The sequence below is a fragment of the Cuculus canorus genome, chromosome 9 (assembly GCF_017976375.1).
Source record: "Cuculus canorus isolate bCucCan1 chromosome 9, bCucCan1.pri, whole genome shotgun sequence".
NCBI lineage: Eukaryota > Metazoa > Chordata > Aves > Cuculiformes > Cuculidae > Cuculus > Cuculus canorus.
In genome coordinates, this window is record NC_071409.1 from 3,549,634 (window position 1) to 3,563,076 (window position 13,443).

The window sequence follows — 13,443 nt, forward strand, 5'->3', positions numbered from 1 at the left end:
TTTCGCACAGATCAAACATCTGCAGCCATACTTTATAGCAATGTAACAATTCCCCAGGTCTTAAAAATTTCTTAGTAACAGAAAACGTGTGCAAAGTTGTAGTATATGTATGCTCCTGCAGGGCACTTTGGATTACCCAGGTTTGATCAGTTGATCTCAGTGGGTTTAGTCATACCTGTGAGACACGACATGAACTAAAATAACGCCAAGCGTAGTTTAGTGGCCCATGGGCTTTCTTGTTCGTACTGCAGGTCACAGTCAGAGTAGTGCTTCTGCTTCAAATTGGATTGCAATAGTGAATTTTCTATTGGGACGCATGGTTCATGCGAAAACTATCATTGCCAAAAAAGAGCACTGCTTGTGCAAGGTGAGGGAATGTCTAGAAGGCTTAGATCTGAAAGCACGCATAAGCCATCTGATCTGTATTTGATGCATCACCTTCATTTCCTAAACAGTAATTTGAAAATCCTATGTAAACCATCAGTCACTTTAAGTAAATAAGCAAAGCTGAAGTGGGTCTATATTTTACCCTGTAAAAGAGCTGAGTCAAGACCAGTTTTGGAATGTCTCCCACCTGCTGTGGCTGTGGAGAAGTCCCCAGGAACCAGGCAGCTCCTGGGCCCACGGCAGAGTTGCTGATTTTTTGCAGTGCACAGACGCCTGGACAGCTTGCTGCTGCTCAGGGAGGCCAGCCTGTTCTACACAGTGCAGTCTCTTCCACACATTCCTGTTTCCTCATGAATCCAGCTCTTAAGCAGGTTAGAAACTACACAACTTCCCAAAAACTCAGCTGTGTTCGATTGTTCCCTGCTTTTGAAGCAGTAACTTCTGGAAGAGAGAAACACCTTACAAACTGGAGCGGTGTAAGTCACTGGATGAATCCTTTTAACACGTGAGCTCTTCAGGTCTTAGGTAAAACTAGTACTTCATAGTCATTTCAGGCTGAAAGCAGTTGTCCAAACTTGACTTTCATTACGTTAATCAGTTTGAAAGAAAAGGTGCCTGTATTAATATTTTTCCTGCTATTTAAAGCTGTGATACCCCAAGGTTTTGCACTTGAACCTGATCGTCAAGAACAGCCTCAAGTTTTCTTTTATTATACTAAAGCTGTTGGATTTTAGTTTGGTCGGATTACTAAACACAAAGATTAAATGTTGAGAAAGAGATCAAGTAGCTTTCATTGTCCTTAACTTCTTTTAAAGAGTTGCATATGTCCCACTTGATACCCAGAAAGATGTGATTGCTCAAGGAAGACTTTGGAAAGTGGTCCCAAGCTAGAAGTTGTTGGGAAAAATCATGTTTGCACTGTGTTTGTGGCAGATGTGTCTGTCACAGCAGTATGTGTGTCTATATATGTGTATAGATAGACACACACGCACATGAGAATAAAACTGTCTTGACCGGAGTTATTTCATGAAAACTGCCCTTTTAATGCTGATTGATATAGGGTGTGGCTTGGCCAGTTCATGTGAGTGGACTGGACATGTTGCAAGCTCAAGAATAAGATCTAAGCGAGACTTTTTTTGTGTTATGTTTACTTTTGTATATATGTCTAATTAGTCTAAGTAGCATTTAAAAGTTATTTTTCCCCCCCTCTGCATTTTAGCCTATTTTAGAATCAGGAGCCATAGAACTTCTATGTAGTTTAACACAGAGTGAAAATCTTGCCTTGCGAGTGAACGGCATTTGGGCTTTAATGGTGAGTAGAATGCATTGATGAAATACTGCTTGTGATTTTCCTTCTTAGAACATTTGTGAGTGTGGCTTAATAATAACTGTCAAGTCCTTTTAAAAAGAACAGAGCTGAAACCTGGCTTGTCTTTCCACCTGACTACAGAAGGAAAACAGCCTGGAACACCTCATCAATTGGTCCATAAAATAAAATACAGTTTTTAGTTCTGATACCAGTTTGGTTGCCAAAATCATTCAGGGAAACTGCTCAGTAGTGTCAGTAGTAGCATGCCAGGGGACGAATGCAAGGAGGTAATAACCAGGTCAGCTGTAAGACTGTGAGGAAATTCAATTAATTCATTGTGCAGAAGTTCCTCATAAATTATAACCTTTGCACAATTAATTTTAGCAAGGTTACATAATTGCAGGTAATATTCTTTTAAAAGAGTGAAACCCTGAATTTAAGGTAAAAAATGAAACTAAAAATGTCTGTTTCTTTCAGAATATGGCATTTCAAGCAGAACAGAAGATCAAATCAGACATCTTGCGAGGTCTGAGTACAGAGCAGTTATTCCAGTTGCTTTCTGATTCCGATGTAAATGTTCTGATGAAAACTTTGGGTCTGCTCAGGAATCTTCTATCTACTCGCCCAGTAAGTAGAGCTGCAAACAAACCTTCTGAAAACAGATCAAAGCTGCAGACAATACAAATTAATTCTTAATCTTTTTTGTAAGACAACTTATTTTTCATTTAAGATTAATGTTCAATATATTGCTAGGACTGAGCCTTTATCCAAGTATCTGAAACCAAATGTACAAATCACTATAAGAATTTGGAAAAATTCTCTACATCCACTGAAACTTCTTAATTATTTTCAAATTACAGAGCCAGACAGTTACATTTAATTTTCAATTCTATTGCATTTAACTTTCAGCAAGGTTATTTTCCTTACAGTCTTTCCATGAAACTTGTCCAGAACAGTAAGAGCGTTGCACTGTTGAATCAGTGTGTGGAGAGTTACATATAGTAAGGATGTATTCTATGATGCCTGTGTTTCTTCTTTCTTGGCACCTGCAATATTTCTGATCTTATCTAACTATATAGATAGAACTGGCTTGTTGAATTTCACTGTGGGACTGTGCACCTACAAAAAGCATACGTTCGTTTTACACACTGAAATAAAATGGTTTGGAAATGTAAGCCCGTGAATTGTTTTTGACAGGGAGAAAGAGATATTGGTGAAGGAAAAGAAAGGGGTAATCCTCTGTGAAGAAGAGAGGGGAAAACATGCAGCAAACATTTGGCAAGCGAACATTTTTGTGGGGGAAAAAAACCACGAAGCCTCTACTGTGCATTTGTCACGTATTGTGTTTCTGCCATAAAAAGGTTACTGCAAAAAAATCTTCTGATATTTGTACTCGTTGAGTCTCAATAAGCTTCATAGAAAATTAGCTCTGTCTTAATGTGAAAAGATATTTAGTAACCAGCCATTCATTAAATTCACCCTGAATTTTTGGCAGCAGAGTCTCATTATAACTTAAGGTGTTTTTCACCTGAAACTGTGTCCTGGCTTCATCTACTTTCTGTAGTGTGTTTTAGAGCCAGAACCAACTGTTTTCATTCTCTACCCAAAAATCAGTCCAGAATAACTCATCCAGCATCTTTCGAATGAACTCTCATTATTAGCAATTTTAAGAATTCCTACAAGAATCCCTAATGTCTTAAGAAACTGTAGCGTGCCATGTGCTGGTATCTGTAGCGGCTGTTTGCTGTCACTCTTGAGTTTTGGTATCAGTTAATCCAGTAGATCTAGTTTCATCTTTTTCTGTTGCTCCTCATGGTCAATTTTATTCTAGTGTCGGCGTCTATAGTTTGTGATGACTTTTACCTGTAACTCTCTTAACTTAAGACAGTTTTCACAGATAAGTAGTGGGTATGGCTTATTTCTCTGACCCCTCTCAGGCTTTTGAAATGTTGATACCAGACCTGGTCTCAGTGTTCCATTATGAGTAACAAATACCAGATAAGAAACCTCAGTTTTCCTACTCCTCTCTGTTATCCCTCAGTTATCAGTAGAGAAGTGGTTCTTTCTAACTGCAGCATCATACTCGGAGCTTGGGTCCAGTAGGATTCAGGATTCAGGCTGGCCTCCATGCAACTGGGAAACCAGTGCCTTTTCTCCAGGTGACAGTGAAATCAGAACCGAGGCCCATATTGTGCTCTCTCAAACAAGACCAGGCTTCAGAGGAAGAGGAATATGATCAAATGTTGCTGCTCTGAGGAGATCTTGTTGGTGGGAGACCTCGCTAGGAGCTAGGGTCTTTGTGCAGTGTTGCTGCTCTTAGATTAACTCGAGTAGGAAAGTCACTTCTTTGTCTGGAAAGCGATGCTGATTGTGTTCCATCCTTGTTTTGGCAGCACATAGACCATATAATGAGCACTCATGGGAAGCAAATCATGCAAGCAGTGACCCTCATTCTGGAAGGGGAGCACAACATAGAAGTCAAAGAGCAGGTACCCTTTTTCCATTCCATTTTGCCTTGGCAGAATAAATTAAGAAACAGCTAAGAATGTTTACTCTTCTCAACGTGTCTTTTTGTTTTAGGATTGTGATGTGCTGTGTACGTTTTACTGGGATCAGTAGATTAATAATGGCTTTAGTACCTACAAGACTGCTTTTCTTTCTAATAGATGATTACAAATTTGTTTGAATTGATGTTGGAATGGTGTTTTTTAAATGTAAGTTTGGTAGAGGAGAGCGCTGTATGCAGGAACAGAAGAACTCAGTCTAAGGCATGGCAGAAAGGGGATAGGAGGTACAAGGAAAGAGAAAGAAGCCAGTATTTCACACGGGGGAAAGCGTTATGGTTATTTGCTCCTATAGCAGCTACTGGAGCAGTCAGTAATGAAGAAAACTCTCATTGCCTGCCTTGCTGGCAGTAATACATGTTCTTTTGGAGCTATGGTAACATGGCTGTTCCTCAGTGCTTGCAGGAGCCAGCAGTGATGAGAGGAGGAAGGACACCAGCAGGCAAAAGAGCATGCTTGCGTGGCCCAGGAAAAAGTGGGGGGACACATCATGCCCTGACAAATGTAACTTAAGAAAAGCAATGTGCAAGAGAAAGAGGAGAAAGATGGCCAGTAGGGAAAAGCATCCCTGGCTTGGTGACAGCATAAGGGGGCCAGCATACAGCGATATACCGGCTGCAGGGATGCTAAAGCAAAAGTGAGAGGATCAGTGGGCGGAATTCGGCTGAATAACTTTTGTGACAGACAAGAGAGTCAATTGGAGAAGCCTGTTTCTTCCTCATACAGGGCATGTGGTGACGAAGAACAGGGCAGCAGGAAGCTGTGGGAGAGTCCAGAGGATTGCTTTGACTTAGGATGGATAATTGGTAGCAAACAGCATGGAAAAAGAGTGTAAAAATCCAGCTAAATCCAGACTGGTCTAAATCTCTGCTCAATGAGGAATGGGCTGAAGGCAAACAGGCCTTTTATGGCTATTTAAGGGCAAAATGAGCAGAAGACCCCAAAGACTCCTAATAGATAGCAGGTTTAGTGGTAGCATCGTTCTTAAACAGCTGAGGATTAATCAGTTGTCTTTCTAAATAGTTCTTCCTGATACAGCTCCAGTGACAAGAGGGGCCTTTGTTGCTTTAGAACGTTATTTACCTTGCCAAGCCTCTTGGAATTATTGTCAAGGGGAATCAGTGTACCTGAGGAATATTCTTGGAAAGCGCTGGTAGAGTAGGGCTGGATTGCAGCCTTTAGGTTTGGGGCCTTTATATGCAAAGCATTTTCTGTGTCCCTGTGGTGCGATCATCAAATTGCTTTGATTTCAGAATGGAGTCATACACCCAGTACTGCCTGCCTGCACACAAGAGTCCGTACTTCTGGTGGGACAGTGCTTATCTCTGTCACTGACTGGTTCATCAGGACGTAATTAGCAGCTTTGAATTAATAAACCTCTGCAACTGCTGACATGAACACAGTGCAGCTTAGGCACAGGAATCATACAAGCGCTGATCCTTCTCCGATGTCCTCCTGTAGTCATCCCTGCATGTCCAGAAAAGATGGTTCAGTTCTTCCACAGCTCTTTGAAGGATTTATAGAGCATCTCTGGGTGCCTCCTGAGAAGCAGGAAGGCTGCCTGCGCAAGTCTTAACACCACGTGCATGTAGTGCCAGTGTGGGCCTAGGTGTTTCAAGGGTATTCTGTAGGATGGCTTCTCCAATTTGCAGGAAATAACCAGATGTGTTAGCAGTTTCAGTTATCTCTGCAGGCAAGACGGGTGATTAGACTTGTTGAAAACAAATTATTACTCTGCTAGATCAGTAGATAGGCCTCTCTCTTTACTTTTCCTGGCCTGAAGAACTAGATGGTGTTTTTTCCCTTAGCCACTGATACAGACTAGACTATTTTCCAGTGTATTTAATTTTTTCTATATGCTGTATGTTTCCGTGAGAGACTTAACATTTTACTCATTGAAATACATTGATGAGTGTTGCTTTTTTATTTTAAGATGACAGCCTGTTTTTTTGCCAGGGCTATTCATCCACAGCTGTTAAATCTTTGGCATTGGGCCCGGATGTAAGCAAGCTGGAAACTCCAGATTAAAGATATTAAAACTAATTAAAGAAATAGTTGGTCACAAGTTCAAAGCTGTCAGGGAAACTGAATAAATCATGGGATGTGATCTGTGGCCAATAACTTCATGGTTTTCCTCTCTTTCAGACACTGTGTATACTTGCCAATATAGCTGATGGAACGACAGCAAAAGAACTGATTATGACCAATGATGACATCCTGCAGAAAATCAAATACTACATGGTATGGGGAATTTCTCTGCAAGGTTTTATATTGGTCTTTTGCGGAAATGAAAAGAGGGTACTTTAGCATTTGTTGTGTAAATTATTCAGTGTCACACGCTTAATTTTCCTGTACCCTATTGTGTTCAAGAAGCTGTGCAGTGCAGTTCTGTATGGAAACAGTGTAGCAAGGATCTGATTAAAAGGAAAATCCAGTGGTTATTTCCCATACAAATGTTACAATGACTTAAGTGATACCTGTAACAGATCTACATGGAAAGTTTCACTATCTTGGAAAAGGAATATTTTGTAGACTCCATAAATATTTGGAAGGAACTGACTGAACACTGCTCAAATGCCTTTTGTTATGGCACTGTCTATGAGAAAAGTTGCAGATGAGAATTGGTCCCGTCTTCGCTACCTTATTTATTATAGGAGGAATGCCAAAATGTTAAGTCTGAGAATTTCTGAATTTCTTCTCCTAAACTTGAGTACTATTTTTCTATATTTAGAGTCATTCAAATGCTAAACTTCAGCTCGCTGCCATGTTCTGTATATCTAATCTCATATGGAACGAAGAAGAAGGTAAGAAAGCCTCTTTATTAATGCGTATACAAGTTACTGTCTTGATCAAGACGCTGATGTTGCATAGTAATTGATATTTGCAGTGGGATCCAAAGCATAAAGGGAGATGTGATTATAGGGATAATATGGAATAAGTGAGAGTGGTTAGAATCATAGAATAGTTTGGGTTGGAAGAGACCTTAAAGATCATCAAGTTCCAACCCCCTGCCATGGGCAGGGACACCTCCCACTGGCTCAGGCTGCCCAAAGCCCATCCAGCCTGGCCTTGAACACCTCCAGGGATGGGGCAGCCACAGCTTCCCTGGGCAACCTGGGCCAGGGCCTCACCATCCTCATGTTAGGAGAACATCGAGGGAAGTGTAGAGAGCTGCTCTGGGACAAGGAAAGGAGACACAAGAAGAGAGTGGCAATAAATGTAATTTGAATAATTACCTAGTGGGAGTTCTCTACCTGTAAGATTTCTGTAGAGCCTGAAAACAGTTGTGGTGAATCAGAATCCTGGTAAGAGAACTTCCAAGTCTTCCGGAGGTTGTGGAATCTCTATGTTGAAGAGAGCAGGTCACTGGAGAGGATAAATGAATTATAAAGGGAATTTCTTGCAAAGACGTTTTCCCCAGCATGGATGACTTGGGCAATGAGACTGAAACAAGTCAAAGGGCTTCTAGACGCAACTGTGAGGAATGGGGAAGGCATTTGGTAAGAAGAGTCACGGCCTGGAACAATGAAAGGTAACCAGGAGGGAGCTGAAGGATGCTGCTGCACAGAAAAAATAGATGTGCGTGTTGAGAGGTGGAAAGGGCAGATGGAGGCAGCAGTGTGGAGCTGGAGGACATGGCAAGGGAAGGAGTAGTGGGAGATGGTGTGCTTTGAAGAGTGGTGGGGCTGAGAAGAGGACTTTTAGATGGACTTACAGACCCCCAAATTGACCATCCTGCTTTTCAGCAAAGGAATCAGTGTCTTTACTTGGTTTTGGTGGTTTTTTTCCCCTGCTGTGTAACTTATTCCACATCTCTCAGATCAGACCTTCATTGGGTGTGTGACACATGGTTATATTCCTGTGGGCTTTCTGCTCACCTGCTGGCGTTAGTGCTAGGAATCAGAATCAAAAACCCATCTCCAGTGAAATGTTCTCTGCATTCAAATCAGAGAGATGAGAATAAACCCACTGAAGTAAAGCTAACTGAAGTCAAGCTACTTTCTTTAGGATAATGTGTGTTCAGATTTTTGCCTTCAAAGTTTTTTTTAAACATTTATGCACAGAGTACAAAAAAGGAAACTAGAGCTCCCTTGGGAAGTAGCCACAACCAAGGGAGTTTTCCCATCACTGTCTTCTAACTGAACTGTGTTCCATATCCCTCCTTTAAGCTGGTTTCTGCTGCCACTTCTTTCTTCTGTTTGACAAATGTTTATTTCTGGTGCTGTTCCCAACAATGTAATTTATTGTTGTAGGTTCACAGGAACGCCAAGATAAACTACGAGACATGGGAATAGTAGATATTCTACATAAATTGAGTCAGTCATCGGATCCAAATCTGTGTGACAAGTGAGTATCAAGAAAAACCCAAAAAGAAGATTAGAGGGAAATATGTTTTAAAAAAATACTTTATTATAGAAAAATTCCTCAGAGAAATGATATCATTGAACCAAGGTGTAAAGGAATTGTGGTGAACAGTTATTTAAAGAGCTCAGGAGTAACAAGTTTTACTGAAGTTCTCAGTAGTATAAAATAACTACACTTAAGATCTTCTGAAATCTCACTGATAGACAAAGATTTGTGTAAGCCTGGGACTACTAACGAAGTTCCAGAGAACTGAAACAATGGTAAGCTATTGCATAACACTGAATTAAAAAGATAATACAGGATCAACACAGGTTAATCACGATTAAATTCTTTTAAACTGAAGCTCAACAGTACCTGTTGTTTTACCTCTGTTGTAGTTTCCACATGGATCGCCTTGCTTCTTCACAAACACGCAGAACCAAAATACCTAATGACAGTTTCTGGGGTTTTATGTTAACTTTTTGCATTCACCCCATCTACAACTTGTAATAGCATATATTTTTTGATGAATTAAAGGAAATTATCTGATTTTGGAAGAAGTCGTACACAGGCAACACAACTCAAAACTGCCCGGTGTTTTAAAATGGATTAAATTTGGATTTCTTGTTTTTATGAAAGAAACACAGTGTTCTTAGACATCTTTACTGTAAAGTCAGGACTTCTCCATTTAAAATCCGTGCCAGACTATCAGTATCGAAGGTAATAATCAGGAACATATAGGTGTCAATAAACAGGCTCACAGAAAATGACGGAAAAGCTAAGTAGGGTTTTCCAAACAGTGAGAAATAGGCATTAAACTTAGACCAGTGAAAATACTTTCTGATAAGTAGGCCTTGCTTGTCAACACTTCAGCCTTGGTTTTAAGAGACAGGGAGCTGACTGTGCTTAGCACTGCTGCACGTCACTGTCCCTCCTGTTTCTTCTTGCTGCCTGCTTCCACTTTACCCTATCCCAGCTCTGCCTCATCAGCCCCCTCGATGCCCTTATATGACTTGTGAATGTAGAGGAGACTTCGAAGAACAAAATAAATACTCTTCCTCTGGATTTTGGAGTTTACTGGATCTTGAAAAAAAATCTGTCAGGGTTGTGACAGCGCAGTTGGGAGGTGTGGAATAGAAAGGAAAAGCAAAGCTGTTCAGGTGGTAAGAAACACTCGGTCAGCTGAAGTGATAATGAAGCTGGAACCCAGACTTATGGGGATGTTCTTTCCTTAACAAAGAAGTTCACAATGTTAGATTACTTAAATTCCAGTATTACACTGACTGTTGCTTCTTTCCTCCCTCTCACATCATTATATGTTTGTGGTAGGACTGGTATTTCTGACAGGACTAATGTGCTTCTAGTATGTTCTGAGCTATGGCACCTCTTTCATTTCTCAGCTGTAAGACCTGCTTCTCATGGTATGTCTGTATTACAGAGCAGTAATTGCTCTTCACAGTTACTGCTCCTCTGAGTTTTCATGAGGTGTGTGATAATGAGGTTTAATACACATCCTAAACCCCACCGTGCTTCAGAGTTTCTCAGTTGATACTGAACATCTATCTACTTGGTTAGATCATCTCGGATGCAAGGTGGATTCTTAAATTGCTACAGTCTGCACAGAGCACTTTTGCACCATGGGCTGGATGCTTCCAAACGGAAGGAGCCGGCCACATGGCTTCCCATCACCTCCCTCGTGCATCCTCCCTCTTGCTCCCATAATGTGTGGTCTTACCTATAAAGCTGTTGATGATAAAGCCAAACCCTGGTAATTAACAGGTTGTTCCTTTATTGCAGGGCGAAGACAGCACTCCAGCAGTATCTTGCATGATCAAAGACTAGTTGAACCTATGGACACCCCTCATGTCTACTTAAGGAACAGCAGGAGATATTCCTGACTCCTTATATTTGCACAAGTCACCTTGGGCTGCATTTTTCTCAGGTGCAGGGAGCTGCTTTGCAGAAACAGTTTAAATGATCAGGTCTCCAGTGCACTTGAGAATTTTCTTGAGGTAGTTTCTTTACTCAGAGGACTCTTGGGGGGTTGGTTTGTTTTTTTTGTTGGTTTTTTTTTTTTTTTTTTTTCATTCCCCTGAGCTACCTGGACTTTCAGATAGAACAATCAGTCATCATTTTCCTTTTGGGCCTACAATTTTCTGCTTTTGCTGCAGCCTGCGTGTGTGAGGGTGTGCGGGTGTGCTCGAGTGTGTGCGTGTGCTCGGGTGAACGTGCGTGGGTGTGATACCTCAATTTTGGTTTTCCTTTTTTTTGTGTGAAAATCTTTTTCTACAGGTTTTCAAGGGTTAACCATTGTTTGCTGTACGAATACTTCAATGAATTATATACAGTTTGAATGAAATGTTATTTAAATGAAAAAAAAACCAAACTGTTGTATCCCATAAAGTTTATTTTGAATTTTGAACAGATGAATGTTTTTAAGTAAAATATATGCATTTCTGAACTTCAGCTTAACTTACATTATACTTCCTTTTTAAAGAGAAAAATAGAGGGAGACAGTAGTCCCCAAACTGTAAGCAGCACATTCTGTTCTGACAAGGTCCAAGAGTTTCCTACTGCCATGCAAGGTCACCTGGTACTGATGACATGCTCAGATCCATGGAACGAGTCAACTGGATTGTTTTGGGTTTCATCACGGTTTTAGAAGAAAAGTTCATACTTCGGAGTTAGCATGACCGTTGACTTCTCTGGAAAGGAAGAGGTGGCTGCAATATCAGCAGGCATAAGCTATCGCTCTATTAGCCGAGAACTTGCTTAGATCATTGCTGAAGGATTGGCTTATTTCACTGGTGATAAGTACTTGTTGGTTGCTAATCAGGAGAGCAAATGGTGTGATGCAGAAGTTGTACTTTCACAAGACCAGAAGGAGCTGGCAAGCAGTGATGAAGGGATTGCTTTTGTTTTGCATCCTTTACCTCCAGATATAGTTAAGTGACTTACACATTATTTCCACAAAATATCAGCTGGGTGCATTAAGTGGGGGAAGGGTTGAAAAAACCGGGGGATTGGTTTTATGGTGTTTTTTGGCTTAGTAATGTTGCTACAAATTTTGTGTATATATGCAGATATACACACTTGCATGGATTTGGATACCCGGATAGTAAGTGATGGGATTTTACTACTGTCAGAAGCTTAGATTGTCCATGAGTTCCTGAAGTTGTGCCTGCAAGTATGGAGAGAAATACATGAGTACAAGTGAAGACAACTGTGTGAGATCAGGCTGGAACATGAGACTGCAGTGGCTTCAGGAGTCAGAGATGCATAGAAAGAAGTGAGAGCAGCAAGGAGATCCCCTTTGTGCAGTTCAAGGTTCTTACTTTCTTCCCGATTCTGCTTTCTGGTCTCAGTTAGACCATAGTTTAGTTGTCAGAGTCTCCAAACACTATATTTACATAGCACTAACAGGCACACTAAAGAGTGCAGCCGATGTCTTAAACCAAATTTTTCTGTTGTTACACAGAATTTCATGAAGGCTGCAGCAAGAAGAGGGGACTGTAACTTTGCTAACCAATTTTGATAAGTATCTTTTACTTCTGATCAGAAGGTCAAATTGTAATGGCCTTACTTTTTTTTCAAGGTAACTACTTGCATCAGAAAACATGACCACAGTTTGGCCTGGAATTTGAATGTGCTGTGTATAAGACAACTGTTACCGCTTGGTTGCAAAGGAGAATATAAATATTTCATGTAACTTCTTCCACTCTTGAAAGACAAATAAAAGTGAGCACCTGACACTTTTTCCCCAGGCGTTGCAGTAAGTGACTGGCAGGTTTTAACGTCCTTCTGCAAACTTTTCATGACGAATTCTGGGGGGCTGAACAAAAGGGAAAGGAAAAATACGTGAGAACTTGGTAAATATCAGTACCTCAGACTTGAAGTCTTATTTATAAAATCCAGTCAAATATGGTTTTGCTTGAACTGAGGTGGATATTGTAAATGCAAAATCGTACCGCTTGCATCTGACTTCTCAGTACATGCTCCTGGTACGTCTAGGAGCTCAAGTTCTCATGTATCTGTTCGCCTCATCCTCCCCCAGTTCACTTTTCTAAAAGCAAGTCTGAGTTTGACTCTATAAAACTTTGGTGCCTAAAGGTGTTTAGAAAAAAAGGTAAGGATCTGCGTACATGTTTTGAGGTGGTTTCCTAAAATTCTACCAGAAAACCCTAAAAACAATGCTCAGACAATCTTGTTGCTGCATGAGAATGGTGATGTTTTCCTCAGATATTGGTAGGATGAACTGTTGGATGAGAACATTTTTACATTCAGTTAAGCTTTGTGAATAATTTTTGATGTTGCTGTAGGTATGTACAAACAGAAGAATACTGTAAATAAAAAGAACTTTACCAGAACATCTACATTTTTCTCAACTTCCTGGAGAAACCTCAGCTTTCTATGCCAGCTCCTCCACAGACTGACAGTTGCTAGCCTGAGAGTCACAGCGCGAACAAACCTCTTTGCTGGTTGGCCACATCTTTACCACCTTCATTGAGGTAGCAGCGTCTTGTGAATTGCAGGGTTTCAAGCATGGAGTTTGTCTGGATGTGATACAAACCACCAGGATTTGTGCTGTCTCTCTTCTGAAAACCAGTCCTAATGAGTTTTGATAAGTATGTACACTCTTTATACCTGGGTCCAGTGATGGGTCCTTCTCTCAAAGGTTACGTGTGTAGTTCTGCGTGGAGTTGACCTTGCTAGTTGTCAGACACTCGGTTCCTCCCCACCTCCAGTAATTCTCTCCCTCACTGAAAGTCAAATGAGACAATGTGGTTGTTGTTCTAATCCCACATTGGCATTGTAACAGCTGAGTGACCTGCTCACGAG

At 40.8% G+C, this 13,443-nt stretch overlaps 1 protein-coding gene across 3 annotated transcripts in view; it reads left to right on the plus strand.

Annotated features, from left to right (window-relative positions):
* The window catches only part of ARMC8 (armadillo repeat containing 8), a 71,309-nt gene extending 58,346 nt beyond the window's left edge, over positions 1-12,963 (plus strand). For all 3 annotated transcript variants that reach the window (XM_054074174.1, XM_054074175.1, XM_054074172.1), the window contains 7 exons: positions 1,607-1,699; positions 2,174-2,323; positions 4,090-4,185; positions 6,406-6,501; positions 6,992-7,064; positions 8,514-8,607; positions 10,402-12,963. In XM_054074174.1, coding sequence (XP_053930149.1) covers positions 1,607-1,699; positions 2,174-2,323; positions 4,090-4,185; positions 6,406-6,501; positions 6,992-7,064; positions 8,514-8,607; positions 10,402-10,435 — 636 coding nt within the window. In that variant the 3' untranslated portion in view covers positions 10,436-12,963. The remainder of the gene's footprint in view (positions 1-1,606; positions 1,700-2,173; positions 2,324-4,089; positions 4,186-6,405; positions 6,502-6,991; positions 7,065-8,513; positions 8,608-10,401) is intronic.
* Positions 12,964-13,443: the final 480 nt, after the last annotated feature.